This window comes from Lampetra fluviatilis, chromosome 35 (genome assembly GCF_964198595.1).
Source record: "Lampetra fluviatilis chromosome 35, kcLamFluv1.1, whole genome shotgun sequence".
NCBI classification, from domain to species: Eukaryota; Metazoa; Chordata; class Hyperoartia; order Petromyzontiformes; family Petromyzontidae; genus Lampetra; species Lampetra fluviatilis.
The window spans coordinates 7,628,566-7,646,709 of NC_136309.1; the positions used below are offsets into that span (position 1 = coordinate 7,628,566).

General features: G+C 45.6%; 1 protein-coding gene across 1 annotated transcript in view; it reads left to right on the top strand.

The window, feature by feature from the left end:
* The window catches only part of LOC144944594 (cytoplasmic phosphatidylinositol transfer protein 1-like), a 185,176-nt gene that overhangs the window by 127,973 nt on the left and 39,059 nt on the right, over positions 1 to 18,144 (top strand). The window contains 2 exon segments of the mRNA XM_078872889.1: positions 1,392 to 1,480; positions 7,798 to 7,805. Of these exon segments, the coding sequence (XP_078729015.1) occupies positions 1,392 to 1,480; positions 7,798 to 7,805 (97 nt within the window).

Consider the following 18,144-nt stretch of genomic DNA (forward strand, 5'->3'; position numbering starts at 1 on the left):
CAGCGCCCAGCGATTGGTCGAATAAGTGGGTGCTCGCAGCGACGTCCGCAGGTGGGGTATAAAGGGGGACGCGCGAGAGCACTCGGGGAGAGTTACCCAGTTGAAGACCCGAAGACGGAGCTGAAGACCTAGTGCCCCGAGACCCCTAGTCCCGCCGTCCTTGTGGGGACCGGGGCCCTGGGTGGCTCGGAGGCGAGGCTGTGGGACCCGGGGTCCGACGCCCCCGTGGGTCGGGCTGGGGACCCACAGTCGAGACGGATACCCCGGGCAGGGAGTGTCCCGAGTAGCTCAGTGGCGTTAGTCGCCGAGTAGCTAAGTGGATGTTGGTCATCCGAGTAGCTCAGTGGCGTTAGTCGCCGAGTAGCTAAGTGGGTGTTTGTCACCCGAGATACTAAGTGGATGTTGGTCATCCGAGTAGCTCAGTGGGCGTTAGTCGCCAAGTAGCTAAGTGGGTGTTTGTCACCCGAGATACTAAGTGGGTGGTTGTCACCCGAGATACTAAGTGGGTGTTTGTCACCCGAGATACAAAGTAGGTGTTAGTCACCTGTGAACGAGTTTGATAAAATAAAGAGTGTTACCCGTGAAGTCGTCTCCCGCCGAGTTACTACATTACATATGCATGCACGCATGCCTCTACTGAACTGACCAAAATTTGGTTTCAATGGTCAAACATGGTCTCATTTGCGCCAAAACAACTGCCAGAAGGAAAACAGGTCAACGCCACTGGAATAGTGGACCTCAGACCTTCGTGGAGTGCGCTACGAATCCGGTAACCCGAGTTCGCTTCCCGCTCATGCCGAACACCATTGACGAATATCTGAACCGGTCCTGGGCCCTGACCAGGTCGACTCAGCCTTGAATTTAGTACCAGGTATGGTGCGTGATCATCAGCACTGGGGAGACAAATGCAGCCAGGTATGGTGATTGGCATGGTCCTGGCCTCACCACCCCCTCACGTATTGTGTTGGCCCTCATAGGTTTTAGCTAACAGTACTTGCCCCAACATCCTCTAGAGGCTACATAAGGGATCCCTGTCTTTGTATGTGCGTAGCACCTGCACAACGATTCGTGCAATTTGCCACGAGCCTGTGTTCGATTCCAAAGGCATGGACAAACATTACTGGCAAGTGATATCTGAATACTGTGTGCCCCGGACCTCCCCTTGGTTGACTCAGCCTTAAATGGGTACCTGCTGCAGCATTGGAAACATCAGCACTAGAGAGACAAAGGTGGTCGCGTTTGGCATTGGCCACACCACCACTCTCATATGCCCTTGCTGGCCTGAAAAGGCACTTGCGAACGGTGCTTTTCGTCCGTTTTCTGGAGGGCTAACTGCAATATCCGTGTGTGTGTGTTTGTCTCTCTGCGTCTTTGTCTTTGTACGTTGACAGTAAATTGCCGAGCTGGGCCCAGGCGGTTGTGCCCAGGATATTCTACGTGACGGAGAAGGCATGGAACTACTACCCGTACACCATCACAGGTCAGTGCCCGCTGCCATCTGCACGCCACTGTTCGAAACATCGTCTCCACCATGGGCCGTGGTCAATCCGCTGCTGGGTCAAGGCCTCCCCAAAACCATCACCGTCCTCCCACGGTCCTTTCATGCAACAGTGAAGCTAGCACCTGCACAAGAACTGATTTCGTTGCTCCATCTCTCTCCTTTTGTGGGCATCCTTTCGGACGCGTTCCCTTCCTCGGCTGTCATTATTGGTGACCATCGGCCATCGTCGCGATGTGTCCTGCCAAAAACCCTCTTCCTTTAAAATTCGTGTTCACCTCCGCACGTTCTATACTCCACACACCTCCTCTTTCTTTCTTTCTCTCAATTGAATTCTGAGTACGCATCTCTGCACGCTTCTTTGCAAACCTTTTAGCGTTTGTCCAATTTTTTTCACGAGCGGCCACTTCATAGCGGGTTGTCCACAATGAATGAAAACCTTTTAAATCCATGGGGCACTTTGCTAAGTTACTTTGCACGATACTTGCATTATCATGCTAAAAGCCGGGTTCCAGTGAGATGTTCCATGACATTAACGCGCATTCGGTGCCTGAATAAGATTACGTCTGTTCAACATTTAATTTTTGCCAAGAATATTTTCCTAAAAATACATTTGGGATGTTTTTTTTTTTAAGCGTCAGCTGTCAATGCATGTGTTGGCCATGCGACAGCATTGACAATCCGATTGCTGATGCTGTTATTTAGTCATCACAGCAGAGCACCATCTACACTGAGCACCCCTGTGAAGGACTAGTCGCTTAACGACGGGGCCTCTATAGAGCCCGATATGTAGTGTGTAGTGTATAGTACTGTAATGTATTGTGTAGTGAATAGTAGTGTATAGTACTGTAGAGTAGAACCCCTCTTAACGACCACCCCTGTGAATGACTAATTGATTAACGACGGGCCTCCATAGAGCCCAATGTGTAGTGTATAGTAGTGTAGTGTATAGTAGTGTAGTGTATAGTAGTGTAGTGTATAGTAGTGTATAGTTGTGTAGTGTATTGTAGTGTATAGTGTAGTGTATAGTAGTGTAGTGTATAGTAGTGTAGTGTATAGTGTAGTGTATAGTGTAGTGTATAGTAGTGTAGTGTATCATAGTGTAGTGTATAGTGTAGTGTATAGTGTAGTGTATAGTAGTGTAGTTCCTCCATAGAGCCCAAGGTATCCGCTTACCGACCATTCTCCTGTTAACGACAGGCTGTTGTAGGTACAGTAAATATGCATTAATACATTAATTAAACATGTTTCTTTTAATAGTATGTGTTTATCATGTTTTTAGTATATTTATGTTTTAATACCCATTGTTAATTTTTTTTTATAAAGTGCACTTTTTGGATGAAAATTTTTACGATGCTATCGGAACGAATTTAAGCCTTTAACTTCTTTTTCCTATATTCGCTTAACGACCAAATCATTTAATGACCGGTTTCGTGGAACCAATTACCGTCGTTAAGAGGGGTTCTACCTCTATTCGCTACTGCTGCTGCATTGGCAGTGGTGCACAAGGAAAATGAGCAAAACACACTCAACACATTGTTCAACAACACTGCGGCCTTGAACGAGAAAACTAAAATGGCGGTGGCTATGCAGACGTGTAATTCCAGCACTGTGGAGGCAGCGAGGGTCGGTGGATCACCGCACAAATGGTGTTATGAAAAAACTCCCTGCTCGTGGGTGTCGAGGAGATACCATACTCTGGCTTGCCAGGAGAAGGCAGCACAGCAAATAGGTGGAGCACATTTGTTCCATCTGTATGAGATGGCGTGTTTGCACCCTCGTACGCATGCATTTCCTCTCGACCGCTCTGGTTTCCCTCCAATATGTAAACACTCATCAATTGGCCAATAACACCTTCATATGAGAGGACCACAGAGCTTGGAGGGGAGGGAACTTTACCCGTGCCCACCGCATGGCTCACTTTCCCACTTGTCCCTGCACCTCTGAGTTGTTCTCTATCTTTGAGACTGAGCGAATGCCGTGCAGCGGCGTCTTACAAGTTCAAATTATCATTATTATTGAGGAAGACCAAAAATGGCAATTGGCTAGATATATTGTACGCATTTACATTTTTACTGATTGGCTGACCTGATAATATTGTGGAGGGGTGGTGGGAGGAGAGCGGACTAAATGTTTGGCTGCTTCATCCGACTTAGACAAAGAGAACCGCCAGAGGAACTCCTCAGACTGAGGCTCGACTAGAATTACACAGGGTCGTCACCAACTAGACCAGGGGTCGCCAAGCAAAATAACTGTCAAAAAAAACCTCAATGTTTCAAGAGCAGCCATGCATGTCATGAATACGGGAGACGGTGGACCCTTAATAAATAACTGTCGCAAAGCGGTTCCTCAGCAAGTTCCGGAGCCGCAGCTTGCCGACCCTGAACTAGGCCGAGACCATGACTGCCGACGGTCGCTTTCATCCCATTCCACTGTTGCTTTAGACCACCCCCCCCCCCCCCCGCATTCAAAATTGAGACGATTGCCTTCGCCCCCATTGCAGAAGCATTGCTCTAATCGTAATCCTGACCACACTTCGGCCCCTGTGGCTGATGAAAGGGGCTGCCGGTATCGATAACGTATTGATTCAATAATAATGTAGTGCACGGCTGGGGCGCGCTTCAGTAATGGAAAAGCAATATCCAGGTTTTGTGAAAATTTGGCCAGGTCAGGGATGAGGTTGACCTTGCGTGGGATTTCAGACGGTGCTACATGGATCAGCCGCGTTGCTATTTTTATTTCTGCAGAAGCTCGCCGCTGAATGCCGAATGACCGTAATGTAGGCAAGAGCCTGAATTTAAAATGTTACGTTAAATGTATTACATGTAATGCCACACTGTCAGAAACCAATTTGTTTTGGCTTAGGGATAATAAACGAATGAATATTGTATTATGCATCAGGGTACTTTAATTATTTTGAAATATGAATTAAGAAAGCGGCTACATGCAATTGCTCTGTAAGAACATTTAGAATAAATAAATTGGCTTTGCTAATGGTGCAACAATGTTTGGATTTTTCATTGCGGCAACATCGCGTGCGCTGCGAGCGAAATAAAAATAGAATGAAAGAGGAGGCAAACAATATCGCAATTAAATTTTAGTCGGAAATTATTCGGACATGCACACAAACATTCGACGACTACTCCCAGTCATCAAGCGACTGAGAAACAATATTTAACCCCATCCCCCCGCACCCCGTGCCCCCTCTGCTCGGCAAATCATGTCCGTGCTAGATTCAGTTTCCGAGAATACAAATTGGGTGACAGCTCGAGAGAGAGAGGGGGGGGGGCGGGGGGGGCTGTGGCAGGTTTCTGGGAGGGCAAACTGTTATAATTCTTGATTACAGAGTCATGACGGAACACATTTTCAGGTCTAAAGCTAGTGTCCCTGCGTTCAAATGAGCGTTCGTTGCAACGGTGCAAACGTGCAGATACAATTCCATTCTCATGGTTAGCGACTTGTCTCTCCATCGGACTCGGTTTCTCCAAATCACATCCCTTGTGACCCACCACGGTACAGACCTCTGTTCAAATAAAAATTGAGTTCTTACATGCTGCACGTGGCTGATGCTTGCCAAACACGTCACGTAATGTGGAGATGCCAAATTCAAATGAAGACGGAGAGGTCTTCAATGTGTGTGTGTGTGTGCGGTACTGTAGCGGTTAGCGCTACGGGGACCCGAATTTGATTCCCACTCACGGCCAAAACCAGTGACGATTATCTGAACCCGTCCTGGGCCTCCTCAAGGTCGACTCAGCCTCAAATGAGTACCTGGTGTGGTGTGTAAACATTGCCACTAGGGGGACAAAAGCGGCCGAGTGTGGTGCTAGCCTTCATAGGTGCTCGCCAACAGCACTTGCCCTAATAGTCTGTTGAGGCTATACGGGGGATATTTGTCATTGTTGCGTGGGCTGTTTCAAATGAATTTGTGCTCTGTGCATCATGTGGAACATGTTTAGCAATCATGAGGAAAGCACAGGATGTAATGACTTAATTTGTATTTGAAAGGAGAATGGGTAGGCTCAGAAATACATAAATCTCCCAAGCACGAGTCAGTGGGTCTCTGCGTGAGAATCCACTGCCAGCCATTCCAAATCTCTTATCATTCCACATGTACGGGTGAGCAACGGAGACTGTGAACCCCGAGTGGTTAGTCTCATCAAGCCTTAGCTATGAGCCACTGCTGGTAGACATTCCACGAAGTGGTTCTACATTTATTGACCATGCGAACTTCGATTTCTGCTTGAGCCAACCCTGCATTTGACTTTGAACTCGTAGGCTTTCGGCAGCAAGTTGTGCGCTCGCGGCGAAGACGGCGGGCAATTGCATTGAGTCCGTGGTTTGTGTTCAGAATGACGAGATACGGGCTTGGGGACGTGTTCAATAAGTTGAGCTCTTCAAAGACAATAGTATAAAGATTTACTCGTGTTTGGTTTAACCGGTTGAGTTCTCAAAGGTGGCAAGGATGACGTCTCATGCGCAAGAGTAGGACAGCAAAAATAGCAACAGCAAGAAGGAAGAGATAAAGAGAAGAGCAACGAAGCGAATATGAATTAACTTTTCGTCCCGTTTATTACGCCGCTCAAAACATCGCCTCGATCTTCTTGGTTCTTTCGGTAAAGTCACGTAGAAGGGAAGTAATAAAATAATAAAAATAAAACAATAAAATAATTCTCACGACGTTTCGGCCACAACGCAAGCAGCCGTCCTCAGGTGAAGAATGTCGTGAGAATTATTTTATTATGTTTTTTTTTCATTATATTATTACTTCCCTTCTACGTGACTTTACCGAAACAACCAAGAAAATGAATCCCTGCAGTCACGAAAGCTTTAAATCGAAATACATCGCCTCGAGTTCACATTTCGCGAGCAACTTTTTGCAAGAGTGAATATTCGTTTTCAGCCCGAATTTCATAAATGTCGTGACAAATGCGTTACGTATTTAACTTTTACCTCAACGTCTATCGAATTACAACGACAACGTTGCTTTGGCGAGTTCTCATGTTACAGCCACCTGAGTGGAAAATATTCCATTAGACCATATCAGCAAATGAAAATATAATTTCCGCATGTGATGGTGGAGGAGATAGAGTGATGAAATCAGCTCGTGTGCAGCTGCTGGATGGATTGTGTGACATCGCTGGATCGCGGGGGATGGTTGTGCATTGCGCAGGCCTTCTATCCAGTAGTGGATTGACCTTGGCTGGCTGATGATGTGTTGGGGGGGGGAGGATGGGTACAGTTTACGAATGTATTTAGTGAAGGGAAAATAAATTACAAACTGTATCAGCATTGATAATCTATTATAGAGGTGTTTTTGGGTTAGATCACGTAAATATATAAATGTGTCGTTAAACCCGCCACCACCCGACACAGCCAACTAGTAAGGGTTGTCACGTAAACAGAACGTGGCCAATTAGTCACTAGTACAGCACACCGGTGTATTGGAGAGCCAAGCCACAACATTTACAATCCGAATACGACGTTTCGCCAGTAATTACAACTAGCTTCATCAGGCGACAGCCAGATTCGTGGAGAAGTCCACCTGTTTCGTTCCTTATATAGAGGCGTAGATGTGTTGACCACTCTTCTGCACTCTTGCGCAAAGTGGAGGGGGGATTAATGAGTCAACGTACATTATGCATGCGCTTTATGCGAGCCCTTTGATCTTAATATATGCGTCAACCTACTTTGGCCACTTGGTGGAAGGGTTAATATTTCGAACGCCAATAATTGTACGGCGCATACAATTATTTCGTACGTATGTTGAACTTCTTTCACACCGTACGTGGCCAACCGTGCTCATCGAGGGTGCGAGCGAGGGGGGGATGACAACGAACTGTTTGTACGGTAAGGCAGCTTGTGTAATTTAATTCCAATCTCTTTGCCGTGTTATCGGATCTCTCCCAGGTATACGCCGATAGGCATCACTCCACCCCCGTACGCACGCGCGCCGTCTACTTGCTGCTGCGTTCACACACCTCCCCGTGTCATTTTGACATGTTTACCTTCTTTGCTGTTCGTTTGAAGCAACAATAAAATGGCCTCGACACAACAACGTAACGTGTTCATTTATCGAGCGCTATTAAGAGGCTAGAGAGGTTAAACAAATGTAATTATATCGGAGCGGCTGCGGTGTATATAACGCCGTGAATTGATTGCACTCTCATAAGCGGCAGCAGCAGCAACAATGATGTTAATAATTGCAATTTCTCTTTGTCTTTTCATGCCGTGTTTGTTCTCGGATATTCCTCCCGTTCAAACCTGCCGCTGGTGCTGCCTGCTGGTGGAAACAACAGAGTACACGGTAAGTACTCACAGAGTTCTTGTGCCAAACAGAGCCAAGGGGGTTCGTGAGGTATCACCTGGGGGTGGCAAATGCCACTTGTGTCCACCATGAGTAGCGTCCACCACGGACATAAAATGTCACGTGGGTGCGGTCTGTTTTATATTGACCCTCGTGGTATATAGTTTCATATTCCGTACCCATACTCTTTGGTTCTTTCGGTAAAGTCACGTAGTTTGAAATAAAATAAAATTAAACAAATCACGACATTTCGATCGCAACACAAGCGGTCGTAATTTTACCAAAGAATATGGATTCCTGCAGTCACGAAAGCTTCAAATCAAGATATTCTGTTATGAATCACATTGTTTACACCCACAGCCACCACAACAATATTTTCCGCTTCTTGCCTGGTGTGAAGTCGTATCACAGCTGTGCAAAGCAGCCTGGGTATTTCCAAGATGGCAGTGAACAGTGTGTTACACAGAATCAGAATCATATTATTTCTCCTGGAGGAATCCGATGAGCGATAAAGTTATTTTTTCACAGATGTCCGGTAGGAGCGGGTAATATCGTTCCAGCAACAAACAGTACAAAAACATGATGGTAGTGCAAAGTACAAGACAGGTAAACAAATCACCCAAACACATACAAATGAAACTAAACCATCCCCATCCTACCAGGCAAAGCCCACTGAGGTATGAACTTATTTTTCAGAAGCGACCTGGCCACAAATTATAGCTCAACAAAGTGGCCCATTGTTTGTACATTTCTAGCAGCCAAATACTCTAAATAATCTCAGTGCACGCTCTGGGAAGGTGGACATTGTTCCATTGCGAAATGTTTTTTTTATAAAGGAAAATTTTAAATGAAATAACTGCAATTTCTGTGTTCAACTGCATGATTTTGTGACACGTCTCTCGTGCTCCGGAGACCTTTTTTGCTTTATAAGGTAAAACGAAAAAACTGAAGTGAGTTGGTATAAAGTGACGACGATGTGAAAGCTCATAAAATGTGCATATACATGTCATGAAGAATGTCGTGCTTGGGACATTGAAGTGTTACATCACCGATGGGACAAATTCATGGGTGTAATATTGGAACACCTTGACAAACACTGTAAGATTTATTCACTCCGCTTTAATAATAACATTTTCTGCAACTAAAAGTGCCAGTTAACCACCCTTGTCATATTTAGTGAGAGTTCCACGCCCGCAAGCTTAGTCACAAATCCGTGCTCCCTTGACCGCTGGTTGCCACGTGAACGTTGGACCAACGTGAGCTTAGAAAACCCTCAGGAAATGCTCCAAGGTCAAACACAGCCACGTGCTTATCTCCGAATGAAAAAGGTGTGGGGCAGTGGCAGTGCTAGGCAAGAGTAAAATCTAAGACAAAGTGTTGGGCCCAATGAAGCTCCAAGAGGCGCTGGAGTCGTGACAAAAAAATTAGCGTCGCGCCAAATACTGTTCCAGCTGGAAATCGAATCCTACAAATCTAGGGCACATTTTTCTAATGAGAGTATAAATATTTGTTTTACTGTTATCAGTCTATTGACTTGCTTATTTCACCTAACTGTGATGTAAGAAAATTGTGAAATTCATCCAGAATAAAATGTGTGTTGCCGTCAGATGTCAAATCCCAAATAAAGCATATTTCTTCTTATCCCCAAAGCGGGCTAGTGGCACCGCTGGTATTGGGCGGTGGTGCAATAAATATATAAATGCCATGAACACGTCCACACGCTTCGTCACATCTAAACTCTGACTTCTGCTGGAAGATAGCAAGCGTGATATTTGTCTGTGTCTCAGCGTTAAGTTTATACAGAACATACAGGAAACGAACATTTTACTGGAAAATACATTTATTTTCCTCTTACATGCTTGATGTAATAGTTGTCCAGTCTAATCCCTGAGGCTGTTCGGGTATAATTGTGATTTTAAATAAATCACAGCGTTTTAATTTTACTTAGGAATTAAAATACGCGCGCACCCATGTAGACACAATTGGTAGACCCGGGTGCCCGCACAGTGATAGCTCGTCATGCAGAAATCAGAGGTCGCAAACGGGTTTTGATTCCTTACCCGTACCCGTACCCGTACCCGGCCGCACCAGGGTCACAAACGGGTACCCGTACCCGGCTACCCGATACCCGGCCGGGTACGGGTAGCCGGGTATCGGGTAGGGTACAGATATCGGGTACCCGATTGCGACCTCTGGGATGAAGCCATGTTGCAGGCGCGGGTGGGTTGATTCTAGGAACTTGAATTGTGAGAAGAGACAAGACGTTGGGAAATGAGTGACAAACAGTTACTCACCAGTGACTCACGGCCTACCCGTATCCGTACCCGGCCGCACCAGGGTCGCAAACGGGTACCCGTACCGTGTAGCCGGGTATCGGGTAGGGTATCGGGTAACCGATTGTGACCTCTGGCAGAAATGCAACGTGAAGAAGCTGACTCACAGCAGCAGTGGCATGAATACTGACTACTGGCAACACGGATCACTGTTGTGTTTGTATGGCTGCGTGCGTATTTGAATTCCTGAATAAAATTAAAATGCCGTGATTTTTTTCAAATCACAATTATATCCGAACAGCCTCAGGGATTAAGACTGGGCAACCATAATATCAAGCATTTTAAAGGAAAATAAATACATTTTCCACTTTTACTGTATAAACCTAACGCTGATATCCTGCAAGACGTGGACAAATATCAGCAGACGTCAGACTTTAATTGTTAATACAGGTAGGAACAACAGTTCCACACTGCCCACCAGGGATTATTTGTCTGTCTATATGTCGTGCATAGCCCCTCCCAAACATGTACGCTCCCGGATTGGTTGAAGTGCGTCACGTGACCGCGAGTTTTCTGTCGTGCACGAATGCGCTGTCCAACCAAGTTCCTACCTGCCCACTCCGAAGGAACGTATTTATAAATCAAGGTGCACACCGGTGGATCTTTATACTTCAATGCAATCATCCGCAGATGCTCTTATTCTTAACATTCATCACATTATACAACTACCTGTACTAAATGTTAACATTCTGTGGATCGTGGCATTAGTTCAATAGACAAGCGTTTACCCGCACACAACACCTTTTTTGTAAATATACCAATTGGTATAAAAATTGCCTTCAAGCAGTGGATAGACCCTCATCTTCGCTGGCAGTCTCAAGGCAGTGGAATAGAGTCGGAAAGATAAATACAATTTATTAAAATTAAGTGCTGAACGAATTCTAAATACGTTTGTGTAGTCTTGGTGACTGGCCTAAGTCGATTGACTCGCTGCAGCTGTTTAGCCTCGCAGCAGCGGCTTTTGGTTGCGCTTCTGCGGCCGTCTGGAATGTTCTTCCGAGATTAGGAAGCCACTGGAGCTCTATGCATTTAAAAAATCTAGATTGAAAACTAATTTCTTTCGAGCTGCTTTTTTGTGTTTAGTTTGTTGTCTTTTACCCATACCTCCAATTAGCATGTTTGGCTACGTACGGCGTGAAAGAAGTTCAACATACTAACGTCATATAACAGCGGTGGCTCTCTGGATTTGTGTCCCATCATCTCGGTTATTCCGGCTCACCGTTCTGACACCCTGAGCCACCCCGGTCACCTCACACTAATTATTTTAGAAATATTCCTCCTGTACCACGCCTATTAATCAATCACCAATCGGTCAAACTTGATTTCTTTGAAGGTGCCTTTCTTAAAACCAAGGCCACTGTGTGTAAATTATTATTAAAACTTTAAAACCATCCAATTATAATAATTATAATCAGGTTAATTGACAACCATAGCATCAACATAGTAAACCACTGGGCCAAATCGTGAACCACTGTCGTCTGCAATGGAGGAGGGATAGCAACACCTACACCAAATCTCTCCTGAAGCCCTGTTGTGGCTAGCAGACCTCGACCTCGGTATTTATCTACAACCTTACAATCTGCGGAAGGAATGTGATTTTTGCCTGTAGAAGCCAGGTTAAACAGGTAAGGCTTTTTTTATGAAGTAGGGAATTCCGCAGGGTAGGGGCCATGTAAACACAGGAACAGGCCCCAGATATGTTTGTGGTCACCCCTTGGGGATATTTATCAATTCCTCATCGGTATACTGGATCAATATTGTTACATGTGGATCAAATTTACATGCATACGATACCCGAACATGATCGTTTCTGCTCATCAATGCTGTCACTTAAAGCCCTGTAGGAAAGCTATTTACATCAATTTGGGAGCCCATTGAGACTACAAGTCTTGCTTAGAAAGGCAAATGCAAAGGCAGATGCTGGAAAAAAATCCCATCAATGGTAAAATAAATAAACCTCTACTTAAAGGATAACGGTTAAACATCTGCATGGATAGTGGCTCTCACTTAAATGCCTTGGTATCTCGGAGTACTTTGCATCACATCTCATCTCGGCCATTCTATTGGCCTGTGGAAAGTCTAGCCAAGGGGACCCTGAGTGGCAGCTGTCCCCACGTGGGTCAAGGTGTACACAAGCACCAGCCTGTGAATTGGTATATTATGTCAGTAGGGCGCCGATTTAGCGTGAGATTTTCACTTGAACATTTTGAACACTTAGAAACGTAATCGCAAAAATTATAGAGTATGCAAGGCCCAAATTGATGCTTGGTTCGAGGCGATGGTCAAAAGCATTTTCAATTCAGATCGGCCAAGCGTGAATTAGGCGGCACGTTTTAATTGACACAAATTGTAGGTGCCAATTCATAAAGAGCACGGCGCAAACTAACCCTTAATTATATAAAGGCAAGGCACGGACACTTTGAAAGAAAACAATTCCATCAACTGCTTTAAAACGCCGCTAATATTTTAAGCGTTAATTTCTTTTTGGGGTGGGGGGGGGGTTTCGAAATATTATTGCGTCTGATGATGGCGCGTGCGCACGGCTCCATGAGCAGCAGACGCCGGCGCGTGACCTGTGAGCTGTGTCCACGTGGAGGTCGGTGTGACCCTCGATTCGGGCCAGGGAAAAGAAATCACCGCGCACACTGTGTGCCGACGGCGATGGGAACCTGGCGATGTGGGGGGGGCGGGGCCACGTCGTTTGCGCGCAAAAAAAATGAAAAAGCTCGCTGCGCGCAAAAAAATGTGCACTTTTTGGATTCACGTCACATCTGTGTAATGCCGCTTTTGCTACCCTCTCCCCACTCCGCCTTTTATTGTTTTTGCTCTGACATGATCCACCAAAGGGTTTTGCTGTTAAATCATCGAATAACCGTGCAGTGTTGTAAACGTTGTTAACAGGCTTCAAAAGCACCCGGCACAAAGTGACGTGAATGAAAGTGGTTCGGTTAAAAAAATAGTCTGCTAGTCTTTTCACTTGTTGCTTTATGTTTTTCACATGTAGCAATTTATTTCCTTAACTGTCGCTGGCTTTATTTATTTGTATCTTTTATACATATTAAATTACTGTCTGCCCGTGTCTGTGTGTGTATGTCAGGAGCGGTAGTGTAGGGGTTTAACTCACTGCACTACGAACCTGGCGACCCAAGTTCGATTCCCGGTCACGGCTAACACCGGTGACGATTGATCTAAACCGGTCCTGGGCCTCCCCTAGGTCGACTCAAATGAGTACCTGGTGTGGTGTGTCAAACATTGGGGGAGACAAAGGCGGCCGGGCGTGGTGTTGGTCACTCACCCCTTTGTGAGCTGTACCGGCCTTCATAGATGCTCACTCACAACACTTGCCCCAACAGTTTGTTAAGGCCATATGAGGGATCTTTGTATTTGTGTGTGTGTATGTATGCCTGCACGCCTCTGCTCGTACTGAACTAGCCAAATAGGTTCTCAATGGTCAAACATTGTCGCATTTGCGCTAAAACCACTGCCAGAAGGATTCAGGACAATTCCACTGGAATGGTGGACCTCAGACCTGCAATAAATACAAATTCCAGATATTGGCTGAAAGCAGCCAACTTCAAATGAGCTCAAGTGTGGGGAAGAAGCGGATTGTTACATGAAAGAAGCACGAGAGATGACAACGCCTTTGGAAGGCCTTCGTACAGAAGTGGTTTGATCATGGCTTCTGATGATGATGGAGATGAATCAACATCAAGGCAGACATTTGTTTTTCATTAATTCCTCGGTTTCCATTATATTTCACATGATTTGTTATTGGACGGAATCCTGGTGTCATCCTAAATAACTAAGTCCCACGTGGCATATTTGTTTAAAACGTGCCAGAAAAAAATTATAATAGGGCACACATTCAAATCCGATATGGCAACGGCAAGTCAGGGTTGCAAATGAAATGCAAAATGTATTTGATGCAAAAAAATATAATAACATGAAGGATTTTTTTTTTTATCTGTGAATGGAATAACAAAAAAAAATAACTCGGCATGTTTACAAATGTAATTTAAATATTACCCCCCTTGCACCATTGTTGAACCCTCTGTGGGGACTCCATGATGCTTCATGCAAAGCGAAGGCAGGAATCTCTGCACGCATTCCTCTGTGAGTGTTGCCATGCTCTCTCTAATGAGGGCACTAACTGTCGCGCACCGCAATCGTGAATGTAGATATTCGTATGCAGCACCGAGACAGAGGCCCAGTGTTCTATTCCGCTGCAGAGTTTTTTAGTCTGCTAAAGCCAACGTGTGGAGACGGGCAGCAGAAGATGTGCTTTGGAGAAGCTTTTACCCACGCAATGTTCAAAAGCGACACACAATTAACTACAAAAAATAGGTTTAACCCTTTCTGGCAATAAAATAAGTCACGTAGGTAAAACATAAAATTAAATAAATGAAACAAATAAATTAAATCACGACGTTTCGGGCGCAACACGTGCGTCCGTCATCAGGTGGGAAAGCATGGCCTACTGCTGATGCAGACTATTTAATGTTTTACCTACTTGACTTTACCGAAAAAAACAAATAGTATGAATCCTTGCAGTCACGACAGCTTCAAATCTAGAAATAAAACAAGTGGTAAGATAGTCTTTGGGTAAAGTCACGTAGATAGGTTCAAATTAATTTAAAAATATATAAATTTCAACCTATCTACGTGACTTTACCGAAAGACCCAAAGAATATGAATTCCTGCAGTCACGAAAACTTTAAGTCAATATTTAAGTGTTAAGATATTCAAATACCGAATAGATAGATACCTTTTGCATTAACCACACAAACATGTATGCCTATTTTATTGCCAGAAACCGTAACACCTATTCTTAATTCGTTTGATACCGCCAAATATGGTCCCGTAGATACAGAATGAAGTTATTACAGAGAATAGATGTCTGTATTGAACAGGACCCCATTGTTTATATGGAGTGCTCATGCTTCTAACGTCTGACAATCCAGCAGCATTTTGCTGTACAAGACTGACTGCAGTTGAGAGTCAGAAGATCAAAACCAGTCCAGGGGTTGCACCCTAAAACAAATGCAACCGCATGCGACTGGTATGGAAAACCGATATGCTGGCGTACTAATCATGCACTTTATTGATGATGAGACATTAAACAGAATTAATATTTTTCTTTATATTTTATTGGGTTGCGAGTTTTTTTTAATCAATCTTTAATTAATGATTTTTTTTTTTTTAAACATGTCTTTTTTTTTTTAAACCGAGGATATATGTTGCTGGGGAGTAGTGGTGGTAGCAGTGGTTAGCGCAACGCACCATTACACCGGCGATCTGAGTTTGATTTCTTGCCACTGCTGGGGACTGCCATCACCACCCCGCATGGTGAAGTATAGTTAACATCCTCATGAGTTTTTTAAAATTATTTTATTATGTTTAATTTTTATTATTTTATTATTTCCATTCTACGTGACTTTACCGAAAGAACCAAGAAGATCCTCATGACTGACATGGTGTGCGAAGACATTCATCCAGCAGTCGATTAACAGAGGGCTGTAAAGTAGTCCGTTTACGTGGCAACATCTCAACGCTTCTGAAGAGTTTACTTGCGGAGGGTCCTGCTTCAGGCGTTTTGCCAATTCTCCACTGAGTATTTCGCATGTGGGATGCCGCGAGAGAGCTCAGAATAAAACCCACGCGCATGAGGTGACAGCACTCAAAGATCCACTCACAGACCGACGAACGAATCGGTACGCCGCAATCTACGGGCCACATTGCAGGCCTGCACACGGAAGTCACACGCCGATGATCTTCTCATGATCCACCAACTCACCTTCCGCAGCGCTGTATTACAGGCGTGTGCCGACGGAATGGCTATCTACTCTAGCCCACACCGCACCCCCCGAAGGTCAGAAGAGAAGCACAAACTACGCTCGCTTTCCACAGCATCACGGCGGCAAATCAGAGCCTTCTAAATCAAGCGGAACCTGACATCCGGCAAAGCGCTTCTGGGACCAGGTGAAAGCTCTCGATACTGCGCCCTCCTGTAATGTCGAGTCGGAGTGGAGAGCGGCACGAGACGAAGCCAACGCCCTGGACAAGAGCCTCGTCACCGATCAATCCCATCGCGGGGAAACCTGTTGGGATGGCCCCGCCAAAGAAGACACGGTCTGCTTTGATCCGCATCGCAACGTCGTCGCACCCCCACCCCTCCTCCCCTGCATTGCGACTGCGGCTATCGAAACCAAGACGTGGAACACACATCGTCCAACGGCGCCCGACGCGTCGCTCGTTGACCGCCGACTTTTCAGATCATTAATTAACAACGTCGCTCCCGCAGCCCTCAACCGACTCAGCAGCCTCGACATCGACGCAGCTCGCGTTGCTAGTCAGCCCGCCACACGAAGGCGGAACGGGCGTGCGCCGCCGCTTGTTATTGGTGTAACGCAGGTCGCCCTTGCAAAACAAGGGATGGTTTTTCAAGTGTCTCGATTGGTTTTCTTGCATCTCCAGTTTAAGTAGAGGAATACGACAACAACAAGAACAACAACAACAACCACCACCATGCCCAGCTGGTGGTATTGTTGTTTGTAGACGAACTCAAAATGCTAAATCGCAAACAAAACATTTGTCCTGCTCTGGAGATGGATACAATGTGACAAGCTCTCATGCAGGTGCAAGCCGCTGGCAAAGCCGACTGACATTTTCCCTAATTGATTTTATGGTGCAAACCATCTGTATGAAAATAATGACGGGCTTTTGGAGAATTTCGGTGCGTGTCTAATTGCAACGCGCGAGCACATTGCCGAGAGCGGCTGTCGCGGGAACGTGGCGTAACTCACCTATTGTGGGCCATATGCTTGGTCTGTCTGGGACAGGCGGCCTTGGAAAATGCATTCGCCATCGTCTGTTAAGGAAATTAGTGCTTGCTTTCATTGCCAGCTTAAATCCGCCAACAACTAATAGAAGCGCCTTACATCACGTCTCGTTTTTAATTGTGGTGCTTAAATTGACACTGTTGGTAGGACAGAGGCAGGGAGGGTGGTTGGGGGGGGGCATCGGAATATTGGTTCAACCGCCGTGCCAGGTGAACGAATCCAATTTGTGACCTCTTGTTTGCACTGTTGGCTACGTATGGTAAAAAAGAAGTTCAACGTACATTCCAATGCCAAGCTGTATAGTTATATATTCCTTTAGCCTAGGTGACGCCCTGATCTTCACAGCTGCCCCTGTGCGGCGCGATGTGCACGCAGCGTTGGCCTGCAGGTGGACATCGGTGTTGTCAGTAGGGGGGCGATGTTTCGATTTAAAGCTTTCGTGACTGCAGGGATTCATCTTCTTGGTTCTTTCGGTAAAGTCACGTAGAAGGGAAGTAATAAAATAATGAAAATAAAACATAATAAAATCAAATAATTCTCACGACGTTTCGGCTACAACGCAAGCAGCCGTGACTTTACCGAAAGAACCAAGAAGGGGGCGATGTTGCTACGTGACATTCCAATCAAGTCATTTGCCGTAAAATTTTACAAAAATTGCCTCGGCTTACGCGAGGCCTGCTCTTTGTCGATCAGCGGAACACGAGCTTTTTGACATCCACTGCTAAAGCAGATGGCGCAAATGTACGGTTAATTCACCCGCAGTGTTTGCCAGGGCACCCGAGGACTTGATTGGCAAACCTCTGCAGTGAGCGGTAAATGCATTACCTCCCCTTGGCCGTGTTCGTGACTTTAATAATCGTGCTGGTTTGCTGGGGACCAACGTATAGGCAGATGTGAGATAGAGTAGAATTATGACAGTAACACCACGCACACATTCTGCACACTGGGTGGGAGTGGTTAATTGATCGGGGCGGATACGCGCCGGTTGGATACGCAACATTGTGCTGTACGCAGGGCTTGATTTGTAGCTCGATATTTTCCCTGAACGCTGCTGATGCCTGGCTTGGAGTAGGGATCATCGGCACGAGGCGCTACCACTGGAGTGCAAGGTGCACCTATTTATGATCGTCGTATATTGTTATTGTACTCTATATTCCTAGAATCACG